This window comes from Euleptes europaea, chromosome 3 (genome assembly GCF_029931775.1).
Source record: "Euleptes europaea isolate rEulEur1 chromosome 3, rEulEur1.hap1, whole genome shotgun sequence".
Taxonomy (NCBI): Eukaryota; Metazoa; Chordata; class Lepidosauria; order Squamata; family Sphaerodactylidae; genus Euleptes; species Euleptes europaea.
In genome coordinates this window covers 47,682,799-47,698,599 of record NC_079314.1, presented here as the reverse complement: position 1 = coordinate 47,698,599, position 15,801 = coordinate 47,682,799, and the positions used below count along the sequence as shown (strand labels likewise).

The 15,801-nt window shown below is 42.6% G+C and overlaps 1 protein-coding gene across 1 annotated transcript in view; it reads left to right on the top strand.

The window, feature by feature from the left end:
• Positions 1-15,801, top strand: part of COG5 (component of oligomeric golgi complex 5) — a 194,855-nt gene that overhangs the window by 104,253 nt on the left and 74,801 nt on the right. Inside the window, exons 8-10 of the mRNA XM_056846477.1 lie at positions 11,862-12,027; positions 12,619-12,731; positions 12,820-12,897. Coding sequence (XP_056702455.1) covers positions 11,862-12,027; positions 12,619-12,731; positions 12,820-12,897 — 357 coding nt within the window. The remainder of the gene's footprint in view (positions 1-11,861; positions 12,028-12,618; positions 12,732-12,819; positions 12,898-15,801) is intronic.

Here is a 15,801-nt window from a genome sequence, read left to right as displayed (position 1 = left end):
TTGGAATTTTTCTTGTGGAAAATGAAGACATTTGTACTTTTTGCCATCAAGTTGCAGCTAACTTATGACAAACCCATAGGGTTTTCGAGGCAAGGGACATTCAGAGGTGGTTTGCCATTGCCTTCCTGTGCATAGCAACCCTAGACTTCCTTGATGGTCTTCCATTGAAGTACTAACCAGAGTCAGCCTTGCTTAGTTTCCAATATCTGGTGAGGTCAGGCTAGCCTGGGCTATCCAGGTCAGGGCATTCATTCCAAATATACCAAATAGTATAATTGTATATGCTAACATAGAAATGATACATTTATGTTGTATCAGTCAATGGAATTTAGGCTTAATAGGTAAGTATTGCATATTATTCAATTTTCCCCAAAATGTTGTCTGTCCCTCCCCCCAGAACAGGGGAAAAAACCTTTTCCTCATGCTTTCATAGTTTCCAGAAATTTTACATCTGTAATCAAGACACTACAAAGAGGAGTAGGAAAATTAGTGCTTTTAGAGAACTTATTTCTCCAGCATCCCTGTTGAGTATCTCTGGGCAATGATGGATTTATTTCCAAAGATACTTTGCTACACTGGAAGAAGGTTGGATTTGTTTTGAGTAGGATTGTTGTGTGAGCTCTAATTTAACTACTATAAATACCATTTATGAACCAGGACCAGCTTCAGTTTTACCAGATTTTATAGAATCTGGTTTTTATTCAGTCCAAAACTACATGACCTCCCCACCGCCCCCATCATGGCATTAAAATATCCCTGACTTTCTCTTTGCCGAGTAAAATGATGTACTCCTTTGTGGTCACTAGGTTCAGTAGATATTCTGCTAGGCTTGGGATATATTACTTGACTCTTAAAAACATGGGGGAAATCTTCTAAGCTTGGAAATTACCTCACTGCCTTATAAATTACAACAGAAAAGGAGTGGACTGTGTGGTGAACAGCTCACTCTGACATTTTTGAAATAGTTTTCCTCCATTTCCCTGCTGATCTTAACTGTGCTGCCGGAGCAGCCTGCCACACAATTTAATTAGGCTTTTCTGTTGTTGTTGCTACAAGTTACATTTTTAAAATAGAAATCAAGAAGGCGAAAGCAGCGCCCGCTGCAAGCAAGTACCACACAAGCCTGTCACGACAACAGTATTTAAAAGGAAAGAGACTCATGAGCTGTTTAAAAAGTAATGCTGCTTGCCAGATTCCCAACACCAACTCTGACAGGAAAGCTAGAGAAGGGGGAAATGGATAGGAAGGTGGGTACAGTTTTGATCACTTTTTCCTGTTCAAAAGAATTAAACAATGGAAGTGCTTGGATATTTCAAAGTCATGTTAAATTGCTGAGAGAGCATGTTCTACATTGAATTTACCAGACCAGTAATTCAGGATTGCCATAACATTCAAAATCAGAACTAATCTTAAATGTAAACTTACTATTATTATACAATAGTATTATGCAATCTTTCTTGGGCTTTTTAATGACTTCTATATGAAGCATAGAAAGCCTGATGACAGTTTCCAATTAATCTATTAAAAATTGTATCAAATATTGGTTTTACACTTAGAGCATAAGAACATAAAAAAGCCCTGCTGGATCAGACCAAGGCCCATCAAGTCCAGCAGTCTGTTCACACAGTGGCCAACTAGGTGCCTCTAGGAAGCCCCTAAACAAGACGACTGCAGCAGCATTGTCCTGCCTGTGTTCCACAGCACCTAAGAAAGTAGGCACGATCCTCTGATCCTGGAGATAATAGGCATGCATCATGTCTAGTATGCATTTTAACTAGTAGCCATGAATACCCCTTTCCTCCATGAACATGTCCACTCCTCTCTTAAAGCCTTCCAAGTTGGCAGCCATCACCACATTTTGGGGCAGGGAGTTCCACAATTTAACTATGCATTGTCTGTTTTGAATCTCTCACCCTCCAGCTTCAGCAGATGACCCCGTGTTCTAGTATTATGGGAGAGGGAGAAAAACTTCTCCCTGTCTACTCTCTCCAAACCATGCATAATTTTATAGACCTCTATCATGTCTCCCCTCAGCCGCCTTCTTTCCAAGCTAAACAGCCCTAAGTGTTTTAACCGTTCCTTATAGGGCAGTTGCTGTAGTCACCTAATCATTTTGGTTGCTCTTTTCTGCACCTTCTCCAGCTCTGTAATATCCTTTTTTAGGTGTGGTGACCAGAACTGTACACAGTATTCCAAGTGTGGTCTCACCATAGATTTGTACAAGGGCACTTAACAGCATGTTTATTCTATATGTTCCTTGGATTTATAGCATTTGTGTTTATATTTATTTGTGTGTGTGTGTGTGTGTGTGTGTGTGTGTATATATATATATATATATATATATATTAAATTATTTATATATATTTATATATTTGTATTTATACAAATGTATTTGTATTTATGTTCCTTGGATTTATAGCATTTACCAAGTTACTGTGTTTCACCACTAGTAAATGTTGTTTGCTGAACATTAAGCTAGGCTACCATGGCTTGGATCCAGCAAGTGGGCCTTTCTCATCACCGCCTTTTGTGCTGTACCCCCTAAGTAGCCAGCCAGGAGTCCCTCTGGAACAGCATGGGAATGTTGTGTAACGAGAAGGGAAATTGGCCACAATCAGGGACCCCCTCCTTGCTCAAGTAAAGCATATTGTACTTCCACAAGGACAACCTTGAATCCAGGCCATTACTTTGGCTATACTTGTGTGCAAATGTCCTGAAAGCTTTCACGAGAAATGTCATGTATCTTCAAAATTGAATTTGAATTGAATTTTGGTCATTTTATCTGTTCTCATGACATTTGTATTATATACAGTGCCTAGTAATTTCAGAAACAAATCCTTTGCCAGTTGAATACAGTGGATGTTTAATCTCCTGTTGAATGTATTACTGCTCAGCGATCTTGTTGAGACTCAACGTGACACTTGATTATAGTCAAATACAAGCAGAAGTGTGTCAATTAATTAATCCAAAAAACGGTATAACTCAATATCCAAATGCATTAATAAGCTCTCACTAACATCATTGAAAATGAATACTCCGCAGATCTAGGTATCTAATCCTCTTAGGACTGTGCGGAAGCTGACACGGCCCGTGGCTGCTCCTCCTTCTTAGGGATATCAGAATCTTCACAAGATCCTGTGATTAACATGTGCCATCTTGCAAAACTAACATGCAGTGGCTGTATTCGGGATTAGTAATACTCCCCCTGTATATTGGCAGTGGGAGAGTTGAGATTGTTGTACCTCTTTGTGTGGGAGTTGGATCCTCTTGTGGTGGCATGACTTCCCAACCCAGGTCACTTAAGTTCTTGCCTTGATAAAAGTGCACATGCTGCTAGGTTCTGCCTTATAGCCAACAGAAGCAGAATGGGTGTGATACTTGTACAAAGGCCACTAGGTGGATCCTGCCATGTCAGAAATTCACCTGCTGCTTAATTTGTGTCATTTTCGCTAGGGAGCATTCATACATATAGGGAATCTAAGCATCACTGAGAGCAATTATCATGTTTACAAGTTAGCATTAAATAGCAGTAGTAGTTAAGCTAGGCAAAAACCCTGAATTAACATCCTTCTTTCAAAACCATCGCCTCCTTGAAGCATGTGGATTGTACAAACTCTGGAAGCATCCACAATGGCTAATGTTTCCCTTTTGAACATTTCAGTACACTAGATACCATGTAAAAATGCAGAGCGCTTGCCATTTTTGCAGCTTTCTATATTATTTCGTGGCAGTTTTACAACTGTATTCACGCTGAACTTTCAAATGCTAACTTTCTTCCCATCAAAATAAAGTAGAAATGAGATGCTGTATAACAGGAGTCCCGGTGGGAACATCAGCGGGTATTGACAGTGGCACACTGAATGGAAAACAGCTTATAAATTCATTTAAACCAATCGCCACTTTCAGCTGTGCTGTAAAAGGCTTTATTGTGTGCCTGCCATAAAACTTGCAGGCTATCTGGCATATTTTCTCCTATGTATGTTGGCTAGATAGGCAGCGTAATCTAACTGATGAGCATTGCATCTGTTGGCAATGTCCTTTTTTTAGGCTAGTGAGATTTCCCCATCCCTATTACACCCAAGCCTCGTCTCACTTTTAAACAAAAACCAAGAATAAAAAAAATGCATGTCTGAGGTAGTAGGTGGCTGTGATTCATAAATGCAAAATTAGAACGAGAGATTTAGGGAGTGGAGAATGGGGAATTTACAGATACTAGTCTGTGCTTCCCCATATTGCTTCACAAACAGCTCTTCACATTCTAGTGCTCATCTGTGAGGCTTTATTGTCACTGTGGTTCATAAAATCCTTTCATTTTATGTTCCCACTTTTATGACAGCACCCCCACCCCACACACAGTGTGGGTAGGTTCCAATACGGTGATCATGACAACAATCATATTTTTGTGGTAGAAAGAAAGCTGCTAGCTTCAAAAATATTTATTTTTCCTTTTCTGTATGAATCACTACTCCCCCCCCCCCAATTTAGCGGTAGATTTTATTAAAGAACTTGTTGAAGAATGACTAAATGTCTTTTTATTACATGTCCTAGTCTTACCTCCCTTTCCTCCCAGTGGTTAATCTACACTGCCATGGCATTCCACGCAAAATATATTAAGAATTAGAGCTTCCCTAAGACATATTGGCTTACTTTACTGGCTTAGAGCTAGATATTGGTTTAGACAGTATTAAAATGAGATCTTTCTGATCTCAGTGTTACAAGCAGAGAGCCTGGTGCTGCATGCTTTTCCTGACACAAGTCTATTTATGGGTAAGTGAACAGACAGATTTTTCCCCCAATGTATTCATGAAGGAAAGTTTGTATAATCATCTCACTATTAAGTGTGATACAAATTCAAATATGCAGTGGCATGTTCGATGAAATTAGAATGTTACTGACCTTGCCCACCCCAGTCCGAAGAAGAAGCAGGATTTGGTATCCAGTGTTAGTCAAGTGGAACAGATCTGTCTGCTATGTACCATATATACCCGTGTATAAGCCGACCCGCGTATAAGCCGAGGTGCCTAATTTCTCCCCAAAAATGGGGAAAAATTAGGCACCCGCGTATAAGCCGAGGGTCGGCTTATAACCCCTCCCCCCCCCGCAGGCTTACCTGACTGGGCTCCTGGCGGTGGGAAGCGGCGGATCCGGCGGGGGCGGCCTTCCTGCAGCTGCAGGAGGCCCCCCCAGGCCGCTCCTGGCGGCGGGAAGTGGCGCGGGCCCGGCGGCGCGGCCTCCCTGCGGCCGCAGGGGACCTCTGGAGGCTGCTCCCAGCCGGGAGAAGGCGGCGGGGGCGGCTGAGCGGCCTCCCTGCGGCCGCAGGGGGCCTCTGGAGGCTGCTCCCGGCCTGGAAAAGGCGGCGGTGGTAAGTTCCCCCCTTCCTCCTTCCTCCTCCCTCCCCTCCCCTACCGTATTGACCCGCATATAAGCCGAGTTCGGCTTTTTCAGCCCTTTTTTTGGGCTGAAAAACTCGGCTTATACGTGAGTATATACGGTATTATGTTAATCCTAATTAATATATTTCTGCCATGCCTTGTCTCCTCGGTCAAGTTGGTTTCACTATATCAAGAACATAGAATGATAGAGTTGGAAGGGTGCACACAGACCATCTAGTCCAACCCCCTGATCAATGCAGGATCAGCCTAAAGCATCCCTGACAAGTGTTCATCCAGCTGTTGCTTGAAGACTGCCAGTGAGGGGTGCTCACCACCTCCCTAGGCAGCCGATTCCACTGCTGAACTACTCTTACTGTTAAAAAAAATCCTAATATGCAGCTGGTGCCTTTCCACCCATAATTTATATGCATTATTGCGAGTCCTATCTTCTGCTGCAAACAGGAACAGCTCTCTGCCCTCTGAGTGACAACGTTTCAAATAGAGCAATCATGTTTCTCCTCAACCTCCTCTTCTCCAGATTCCCAAGTCCCTCAGCCTTTCCTCGTAGGGCTTGGTTTCCAGGCCCCTAATCATCCTCAACACTCTCCTCTGCACTCTCTCCATTCTGTCCACATCCTTTTTGAAGTGAGGCCTCCAGAATTGCACACAGTACACCAGATGCGGCCTGACTAATGTGGTGTGGGACTTTGACATCTTGCAGTTTAGATGTTATGCCTCTTGATACACCCCAAGACTACATTAACCTTTTTTGCCACTGTGTCACACTGACTGCTCATATTTAACTTACAGTACACCCGTACCCCAACATCAGATATAAAAAAGATCATTGTTTTAGCGCTATAACATTATAGCACTGAAGGCATTGCTGATGTTAAAAAGCTCCCACAAAAGTCCTCTGGTGATACAACAGGAAAAATGGAAGCTGTGAGGGGCTGGTGGAAGGAAAATGTGGGTGAGACATTTGAAAATGCATGCTTTCCCATCCAGACTTCTTTCTTCTCAATAAGATGGAGAATGGCAGGCTTTTGGGAAAGAGCATACCAAAGCAGAGGCGGATCTACTGTGAAACTAATGAAGCTTAAGCTTCAGGGCCCTAATCCCGGAGGGGCCCCTGAAGCAACTTTTTTTTTAAATAAGTGAATTTCTCAACAAAATCAATGGAGTTTTTTTAGTGATAGAATCATAAGCCAATGGGTTTAAGTATTTAATATTGACCTTAGAATATGCTCTAATACCCATTTCATATGGCCTCAAAATGTCCCTGTAAGCCACTGGTTCCCAACCGGTGGTCCACGGACCCCCAGAGGTCCACGAGAACTAAATTAAGGTCCGCGAAACAAAGTTATAAACCCATAATAAATTAATATTTTCAATTAAAAGTTCTCTGTTATAAAATATATATATATTCAAATATTATTCTAAATTTAATATTTAACTAACAGTTATGATTAAAGTTTATTTTCAAATTCTCTGAATTTTTATTTTGAACCTTGGGGTCCCTGCTCCAAACAAAAAAGTCCTAGTGGTCCCTGGTCAAAAAAAGGTTGGGAACCACTGCTGTAAGCGGTCAAATTTCTAAATTTTCTCAGGGACTTGCAGCGCTCGAACCCCCAGCTGTAAGGGCTCACTGAGCTCACCAGAATCTATTCATAGCCTACATTTTGGCAGCTGGATCCTCAGATCCTTTGTTGGTACAAAGTTTAATAGTTCGATAGCTCAGCCTTTAGGCTAGAGCCAGTCAGAACAATAAAAATCATAGAATCAGAATCATGGAATCATAGAATTGGAAGGGACCACCAGGGTCATCTAGTCCAACCCCCTGCACAATGCAGGAAATTCACAACTGCCCTCCCCCCACACCCCCAGTGACCCCTACTCCATGCCCAGAAGATGGCCAAGGTGCCGTCCCTCTCATCATCTACCTAAGGTCACAGAATCAGCATTTCTGACAGATGGCCATCTAGCCTCTGCTTAAAAACCTCCAGGGAAGGAGAGCTTACCACCTCCCAAGGAAGCCTGTTCCACTGAACAACTGCTCTGTTAGAAAATTCTTCCTGATGTCTAGACGGAAACTCTTTTGATTTAATTTCAACCCGTTGGCTCTGCTCTGGCCTTCTGGGGCAACAAAAAACAACTCGGCACCATCCTCTATATGACAGGCCTTCAAGTACTTGATGGTTTTCATATCCCCTCTCAGTTGTCTCCTCTCCAGGCTAAACATACCCAGCTCCTTCAACCTTTCCTCATCTGAATTCTCAGTTCAGGCTGTACTAGTATTGCTTGTGCAATTTAACACAAAAAATCAGATTTTCACCTCTTTATCCTAACAAGCCCGCTCTGATGACCTTCTATCTCCCTATTATTTATTTATTTATTTATTTATTTATTTATTTATTCGTTAGTTAAATGTATAGCACGCCCTCGTTCCCGGTCAAAGCTGGGCTCAGGGCAGGTATCATGATCCTAGGCCTCAAGTGCAGCCTACAAGCCCTAAGGAGGCCTATACTAAAGTAGTTACCAGGCCTACATCCCCCAGGTACCCTCTGGGCCTTGTAACTGGTGGAAGAGGATTTGGAGGGAAGGCTGGGGCCAATCGTTGGTAAGGGAATGGTGCCTGGGGGGAAGGAATAAAAGGCCTTGCCTGAAAAGGGAGGAGGTTCACTCCTGAGGAGCAGGGCTGGGGAGAGGCTGCTGCAGATAGAGAGATCCCTCCTACAGGAAGGGGAGAGTTAGCCTGAGGCCTAGTGCCAGGAGACAGCTAGGGACAGTAAAGATGGACACGTTAGGGTTTGTTTTTATTTGTTTGATTGCTTGCCTTGACTGGTTATGTCATCCTATTGTGGACTGAGTTATCATTATTATTAGACTTCTTTAATAAACTGTTACTTTGCCTGGGTCCTCACGCCTCATTTGGTCACCTAGAAAGTATACCCTGTTGGGAGAAGAAGCAGCCAGGGGCAGGTAGGGTTCTCTGGGCCCTCCTGAGTTTAGGCCCACGCTAGAGTGGTGGCAGCTACTGAAGATCCCCATTCCTCTCCCTTACCTGACAGCAGGTAACAACAGCAGGTAACAAAGAGGAGAGGGGAGGGAGGCCAGATAACGACAACCTGTGGCTGCCCTCAATTGTAGGCCTGGTGGAATAGCTCTGTTTTACAAGCCCTGCAGAACTTCTGAAGGTCCCGCAGGGCCCTGATGTTACTCGGAAGAGTATTCCATCAGACTGGGGCCAGGGCTGAAAAAGCCCTGGCCCTTGTTGAGGAAACCGCACACTTGTAGAGAATGAACCAATACTTTTCCTGTGCCTTGATGTTGAGTGGTGTGAATTTTGTTCCTCCAAATTTTCTTTTTGTTTGTTTTTGGTAAGTTTTTGATTATATCTTTGCTAATGTTAAGTGTTAAAGATGTAGTCATTAATTTTTTTTAAGAATTGTGGTGATCTGCCGTAGAACAACCCCATTAAGGAAGACCTCGTTGCTGGTGGGAAGGGACTCACTGTATGGTTAGGGTTGCCAGGTCTCTCTTCACCACCGGCTGGAGATTTTTGGGGCAGAGCCTGAGGAGAGTGGGGTGAGGGGAGGGACTTCAATGTCATAGAGCCCAATTGCCAAAGTAGCCATTTTCTCCAGGTGAACTGATCTCTATCAGCTGGAGATAAGCTGTAATAGCAGGAAATCTCCAGCTAGTACCTGGAGGTTGGCAACCATATGTTTGGCCCATTTTCAAGGACTCCACCATTTGGGCCTCAAGGTCCTTGCAAGGACAGCAAGGCCCTTTGGACCTTGTTGGATGTTGCCCTATTGTTGCTGGTTGCGAAAGGGCCCCCATAACAGTTGAAGCTTCAGGGCCCCAAAAATGTAGGTCCGCCACTGTACCAAAGACTGAGGCACAATTAGACCATGACATAATGTGGATGCCAGTTTTTGTTTCCCCCCCAATTTCTTAGCAAAGTGGGGGGGAAACATCCATGCAGAAGCAGCCTATGACATAGTATCAGTGGTTGCTGCTTTCCACTTTGTAGCCAATTCTCCAAAATCTATGAAGAAGCCCTCTTGTTTCTTTTATTTACATGTGTATGTCATACTACTGGGTTACTTGGAAATAAAGGGTCAAATTTTACTTGCCTATATTTTAATGTATATCCCTCTGTAGTTTTAATTTAGATCCCTCTGTAGTTGCAACTGCCACTTTTAGCATTTCTCTGGCACATTTCAGAAATGAGGTGGTTAATAGTTAAAGCTGATCCCTTCCAGATAAGACCCATTGTGTTAAATGCCCTCCCTGTCTCTGTAATTCCATTTGTTGTGCTGTTGACTGTTGATTGTTAACAGGTTCTGAAATAATTACATTATGTGAGCTATGAATACATATGCACCATTAATAGGCTGCATCTGTTTACAGCAGAGTTGAAACTTTGTCTGACAACCCTTGAGGTCCCATACAGGAAACCTAATATAATTCTTATTCCTCCTCCTTCTTAGGTTGATAATCTGATTTCACTTATTTCTTCTTCTCTTTAATTCCCTTTAGACCCATAGGTTCTCCATCTTGTTCTCTCTCTAGGGCTGCTCATTAAATTCTGAATAATTACATATTGAGGCAGAAGTGATCTTGCTGAAATTTATGCTGCATATACATGATTACATCTTTGCACTCCACATTAATGATTCTGGGAGTAATTCTTTACTCAAATCTTTAATGCAAATTAGAATCTCAGCTTTTGCTTTTCCCATAAGCATGACTTGAATAGATGCAAAGCAGAATCTCACCTATTCTGTCTTTGTTGGATGTTTGACAGAATCATTAAAGGGTACCAAAAGGTTACTTAGTAACCAAAAGGTTACTAAGGGTACCAAAAGGTTACACAGTTAAGTAATTTTAACTGTGTGGCCGTAGGATTGGTTCCAGCCGGCTTTTCTGCTGGTGAAAAAGGGAGGATGGAGTCCCCTTTGACCACCAATAAGGCTATGGTGGGGATTACAGGATATGCATGCACAAAAGCCATGTGGGATGTTGTAAGGAGGGGGCTTGGGCAAGATTAAGCAAGAAAGCTGTCTGGATCCAATCCATCGAGCTGGCCAGGAAGAGAGCGGGGTAAAATATGATGATGGTGATGATCCTCCTCCTCCTCCTAATGTGGCTTAGTACAGTACCGTGTGGCTCTTTGACAAAGAAAATGAAATATTTATGTTATGCTCCAATAAAGTTCCTTTTTAAGTAATATTGTTATGGTCAGCAACTATCTTGAAGTGCTAGGCAAGGTCTGGGAACACCAATGGTGAACAGTTGCAGATAGCTGGGAATCATAATACAGGACCTGAGACAGCTCCTAAGGATAGCAGAGAGTTGACTGACAAAGTCCAGCTAAACCCTTTCATCCCCCAATCGAACTTGAGGACTGTCAGACCCCTTCTGCTCAAGTGAAGCATCGTGGTATTTAAAAGGACAGTGATGTGGCTTCATGCTTTGTTCTGTGGCATTTCTGAATGATTTTCAGTTGTGTTATCTGCCTTCTCTAATGTGGACCTCTAGGAAATGGAACAGCCTTGGACAATTGGTAGGTTCCTTCAGACTGAAATGTTGTACGTTGTTACTTCCAGGGAAACAGGAACTCTTACTCTTCCTCCTCCTGTGAAAGGTTTGTGGGAAGTTCCCTGCTGAGTTGGAGTCTGTTGGGAGTTGGAGTCTGCTATGAGACCCTCTCCCCCAGGCAGGTTATCCTCACTCAGAGTCATTATTTCTACTTGATTTCCAGATCAATGAATAGATCAATAGGAATTGTAATTTCTGCTTCCTGTTCAGCTCGGCTTTCTTCTTGCTGTTTCCTTGCCCAGGAAAATAGTACCAGTATTCAGTTTTAGGGCTGCAAGCTTTAATAATTTTAATTGACATATTGATGAGCTAAAGATTTAGTTGATTCACTTAGTTGACTAATTAAACCAAAGCTTTGATTGATAGCTTAAGGGCAATTTTAATCAATGCATGTGCATATTTTATTAGTAATGTTCTAAGTGATGCTTGTTTATGTTTGCATCTTGTACTGTTTTTATAAGGAATTTACCGTACAGTAGTCGGCTGCGACTTGAAGGCACTTTACACACACGCATTACAGTACCGTGTTCCTTTGAGAATGTAAATAATTTGACCATAATTACTATCAAAATATAAGCTGGCCCTTTGACAACAATGGGTCGTACCTTTTGTTTACTTTGTTATAAGTTAGTCTCACATGTCTTTCAATGTCTCAAAAAGGCACATATTGAGGTTTTTGTAATATTCACATATATTTATATATGTATCGAACTAATCAACCTATTGTTGAAAAAAATGATCAATAGACTCACATTTTTTCATACGTCGGCAGCCTTATGAACTAAATGCAGCAGGGCTATGAAATCAGGACTGAGGGCTAAATTTATTCATAGCAACATTGTCACCTTCTAGTATCTGGTCTTCTCTATCTCCTCTTAGAATCCTACTCAAGTTGGAACTGCTCTTCAAGTTTTCTATAATTTGGGAACCTTAAAAGACACAATTATGAATGTTGTAGATGGATATTGTGCATCCTTGGAGGAGAACATCAACAATGCCTTGGATATTAAAGTTTTGACTCAGCCTTCACAAACAGTGGTTCGAGGTACTATTGTTTTTTAAATAATCTGTATTAGAACACCTCCAGGTAATGTAACGTAGTATCTCCACAAAGGGGATTTAACACAATTCTGCAACTTCGTATCAGTATGACATGCTTTATTGTTTGGTAAATTGTTTTCCTTTGGTGTGGTGACCCTGCAAGTTGTGGTGTGGAAAAGTTGTGGCCCAATGCCAAGCTATTCTTAGTTGAAACATGTTGCACTTCATATTTGCAGCGTGCTACTCTATTTTTTATCCAGATTTCAATTCATGGTAGCAACTGGTGGCTTCCATCACTAAATCTCATTTCTCAAAAATGCTATAAGCATAACAAGAGATAAGCAGGTGGAAGGGGGCAGTAGGTAGTGATTTGCGGAAGACAACTCAGTGATCTTCATGGCAGAGCAGAGGCTAGAAATTTGCCAAACCAAGACTCTGTTGCTGCTCTCTACCTGCTTAAGGGAGCATGGCTCTTGTAAGGTCGCTTTAGACATAAGATGCAGATATACATCTAGAGATTCTGAATGTTGCTACTTAATATGAGTTTGTTTGTGTGTTCAGCTTTGATGCAAATTGTCCTTTAAAACCCCTTTAGGTGGCCCAGGGCGAGCAGCTATGCCAACACCAGGAAACACAGCAGCCTTTAGAGCAGCTCTGTGGACAAACATGGAAAAATTGATGGATCAGATCTGTGCCGCTTGTGGACAGGTATTTGGTTGCTTAAACATCTGTTTCCATCATAGTATAGTTTTAAAAAAATAAATCAGGTTTCATACAATGTCTCCTCACTTTTCAGGTGCAGCACCTGCAGAAAGTATTGTCCAAGAAAAGAGATCCTGTTACACACGTGTGTTTCATTGATGAGCTAGCCAAGGTAATCCTCCATTCAGCTCCTTCTAGCTAAGCAGGGTCTCGCCAAAGCAGTTTAGTATCTTTAATTTCATTTATTTATTTATTTATTTACTTCATTTGCACCTTGCCTTTCTCCCCAATGAAGACTCAAAGTGGCTTATATAATTCATCTCGCCTCCATTTTATTTTCACAGTGGCCCTGAGAGCAAGTTGGGCTGAGAGAGTGGGTCTGGGTCAAGGTCGCTCAGGAAGCTGTCATAGCAGAATGGGGATTCAAAGTTGGGTCTCGTAGAACCTAGCCCAATATTCTAGCTGGGAGTGCTCCATTTAAAATTCAAGAGTGTTATATAATGCAGTGAAATAGAAGCAAGAAGGGAAAGCTGGCATAACAGAGTTCATTGATGGGTACAGTTTTGCTTTCCTGTGGCCATATTTTAAATCAGGTCTCAATCTTTAGTGGCTTGAACCCAAAGTAGAACAGGTTTTTTTCTGCTATGGAGGGACTGGGGCTCGGGGGTAGAGACTGCTTTGCATGCAGAAAGTCCCAGGTTCAATCCCTGGCATCTACAAGTAAAACACTCTCATAATAGGTTTCATCGTCATGAGTTGCTGCGCAGGCCTGCCACGAAAAAGATTATGAAGCTCAGGAACACTATAGGATACTCCTTCCCCCGCCTCCAAACTGCTTTCCTGCCTTTTCCAGTGTAAAAGGAAGGAGGGAGCACCCTTCACTCAGTTCTCTTTCAGCCGCTGTGGAGAAAGGTTATTCTCTTTGAAGCTCTGTGTGAGGACATTTGCAGCCTTCAGGCCTTCTTCTGCTTTTGGCACATCAAATTTGTTACAAAGAGAATTCAAAGCAGCCAGCCTCAAATAACATGGCCCAGAAAGCTCTCTTTAAAAAATGCATGACTTGCAGGGCCAAAAATTCTCCATATCTTGTGCTTACTGTGCCTCAGTGAAGAGCACAATGTCTTGAGGTGCCCAGTATGTAGGCCATTTACTCCCCAGGTAAGACATAGCAGAGTGTCAAGTTTGAAATCCACTCTGTGGGTGAAAGCTTTGTCCGGCACCACTTCCAACAATCGTCCAAACACAATGCCAAAGCTGGTTTCAGAACCCTCAGCACTGGCTTCAATGCCAAAAAGGATTCCATCCACTAACATCCCCAGAATCATCTAAGAGAAATGCTCCAGAGCCTTCCCATAAAAAGGCTCGTAATAAGCATAAGAACATAAGAACGGCCCTACTGGATCAGACTAAGGCCCATCAAGTCCAGCAGTCTGTTCACACAGTGGCCAACTAGGTGCCTCTAGGAAGCCCACAAACAAGACGACTGCAGCAGCATTATCCTGCCTGTGTTCCACCGCACCCAATATAATAGGCATGCTCCTCTGATACTAGAGAGAATAGGTATGCAGCATGACTAGTATCCATTTTAACTAATAGCCATGAATACCCCTTTCCTCCATGAATATGTCTACTCCCCTCTTAAAGCCTTCCAAGTTGGCAGCCATCACCACATCCTGGGGCAGGGAGTTCCCCAATTTAACTGTGCGTTGTGTGAAAAAATACTTCCTTTTATCTGTTTTGAATCTCTCACCCTCCAGCTTCAACAGATGACCTAAATAATTTGGTGTCATCTGCAAACTTGGCTACTTCACTGTTTAACCCCAACTCCAGGTCATTGATGAACAGGTTGAAAAGCACCGGTCCCAACACAGATCCCTGAGGGACCCCACTGCTCACATCTCGCCATTTGGTGTCATCTGCAAACTTGGCTACTTCACTGTTTACCCCAACTCCAGGTCATTGGTGAACAGGTTGAAAAGCACTGGTCCCAACACAGATCCCTGAGGAACCCCACTGCTCACATCTCGCCATTGTGAGAACTGACCATTAATTCCTACTCTCTGCTTCCTATTTTTCAGCCAGCTCTCAATCCATAAGAGGACTTGTCCTCTTATCCCATGACTATGAAGTTTGCTTAGTAGTCTTTGGTGGGGGACTTTGTCAAAAGTTTTTTGGAAATCCAAATACACAATGTCCAACAGGCTCATTTCTGTCCACGTTCTTATTGATTCTGAGACAGGACCTACCTTTACAGAAGCCATGTTGGGTTTTGCTCAGCAGACCCTGCCCTTCTATATGCTTGACAATTCTATCTTTAATAATACTTTCCATCAATTTACCTGGAACAGATGTTAAGCTAACTAGCCTGTAATTTCCTGGGTCCCCCCAGAACCTTTTTTATAAATGGGTGTTACATTGGCCATTCTCCAGTTCTCTGGTACAGAGGCTGATCGAAGGGACGTATTACATATCTTTGCTAGAAGTTCAACAATGTCCCATTTGAGTTCTTGAAGAACTCTAGGATGAATACCGTCTGGTCCCTGTGACTTGTTAGTTTGCAGTTTGTCTAGACGTTCTAGGACTTCCTGCCTTGTTATCACTATTTGCCTCGGTTCCTTATTACTACCTTTCCTGACCTGCGGTATGCAATCTAGCTGAGCCTCTAGTAATGTGGACTTGAGTAACCCCCAAGCCTTTTCCAGAAATTTAACCCTCCTAACTGTTCCTTATTCCTTATTACTACCTTTCCTGACCTGCGGTATACAATCTAGCTGAGCCTCTAGTAATGTGGACTTGAGTAACCCCCAAGCCATTTCCAGAAATTTAACCCTCCTAACTGTTCCTTTCAACTTCCTCTTTACTAGTTTTCTCATTTTAGAGAAGTTCCCTCTTTTAAAGTCAAAGGTAATTGTGTGAGATTTCCCAGTCCCTTTCCCACTTACATATAAATTAAATTTGATGCCATTGTGATCACTATTGCCAACTGGCTCAACTACATCCACATCCCGCACCAAGTCACTGGCAGCACCACGGAGTATTAAATCCAGGATCGCCTCCCCTCTGGTTGGGTCTATGA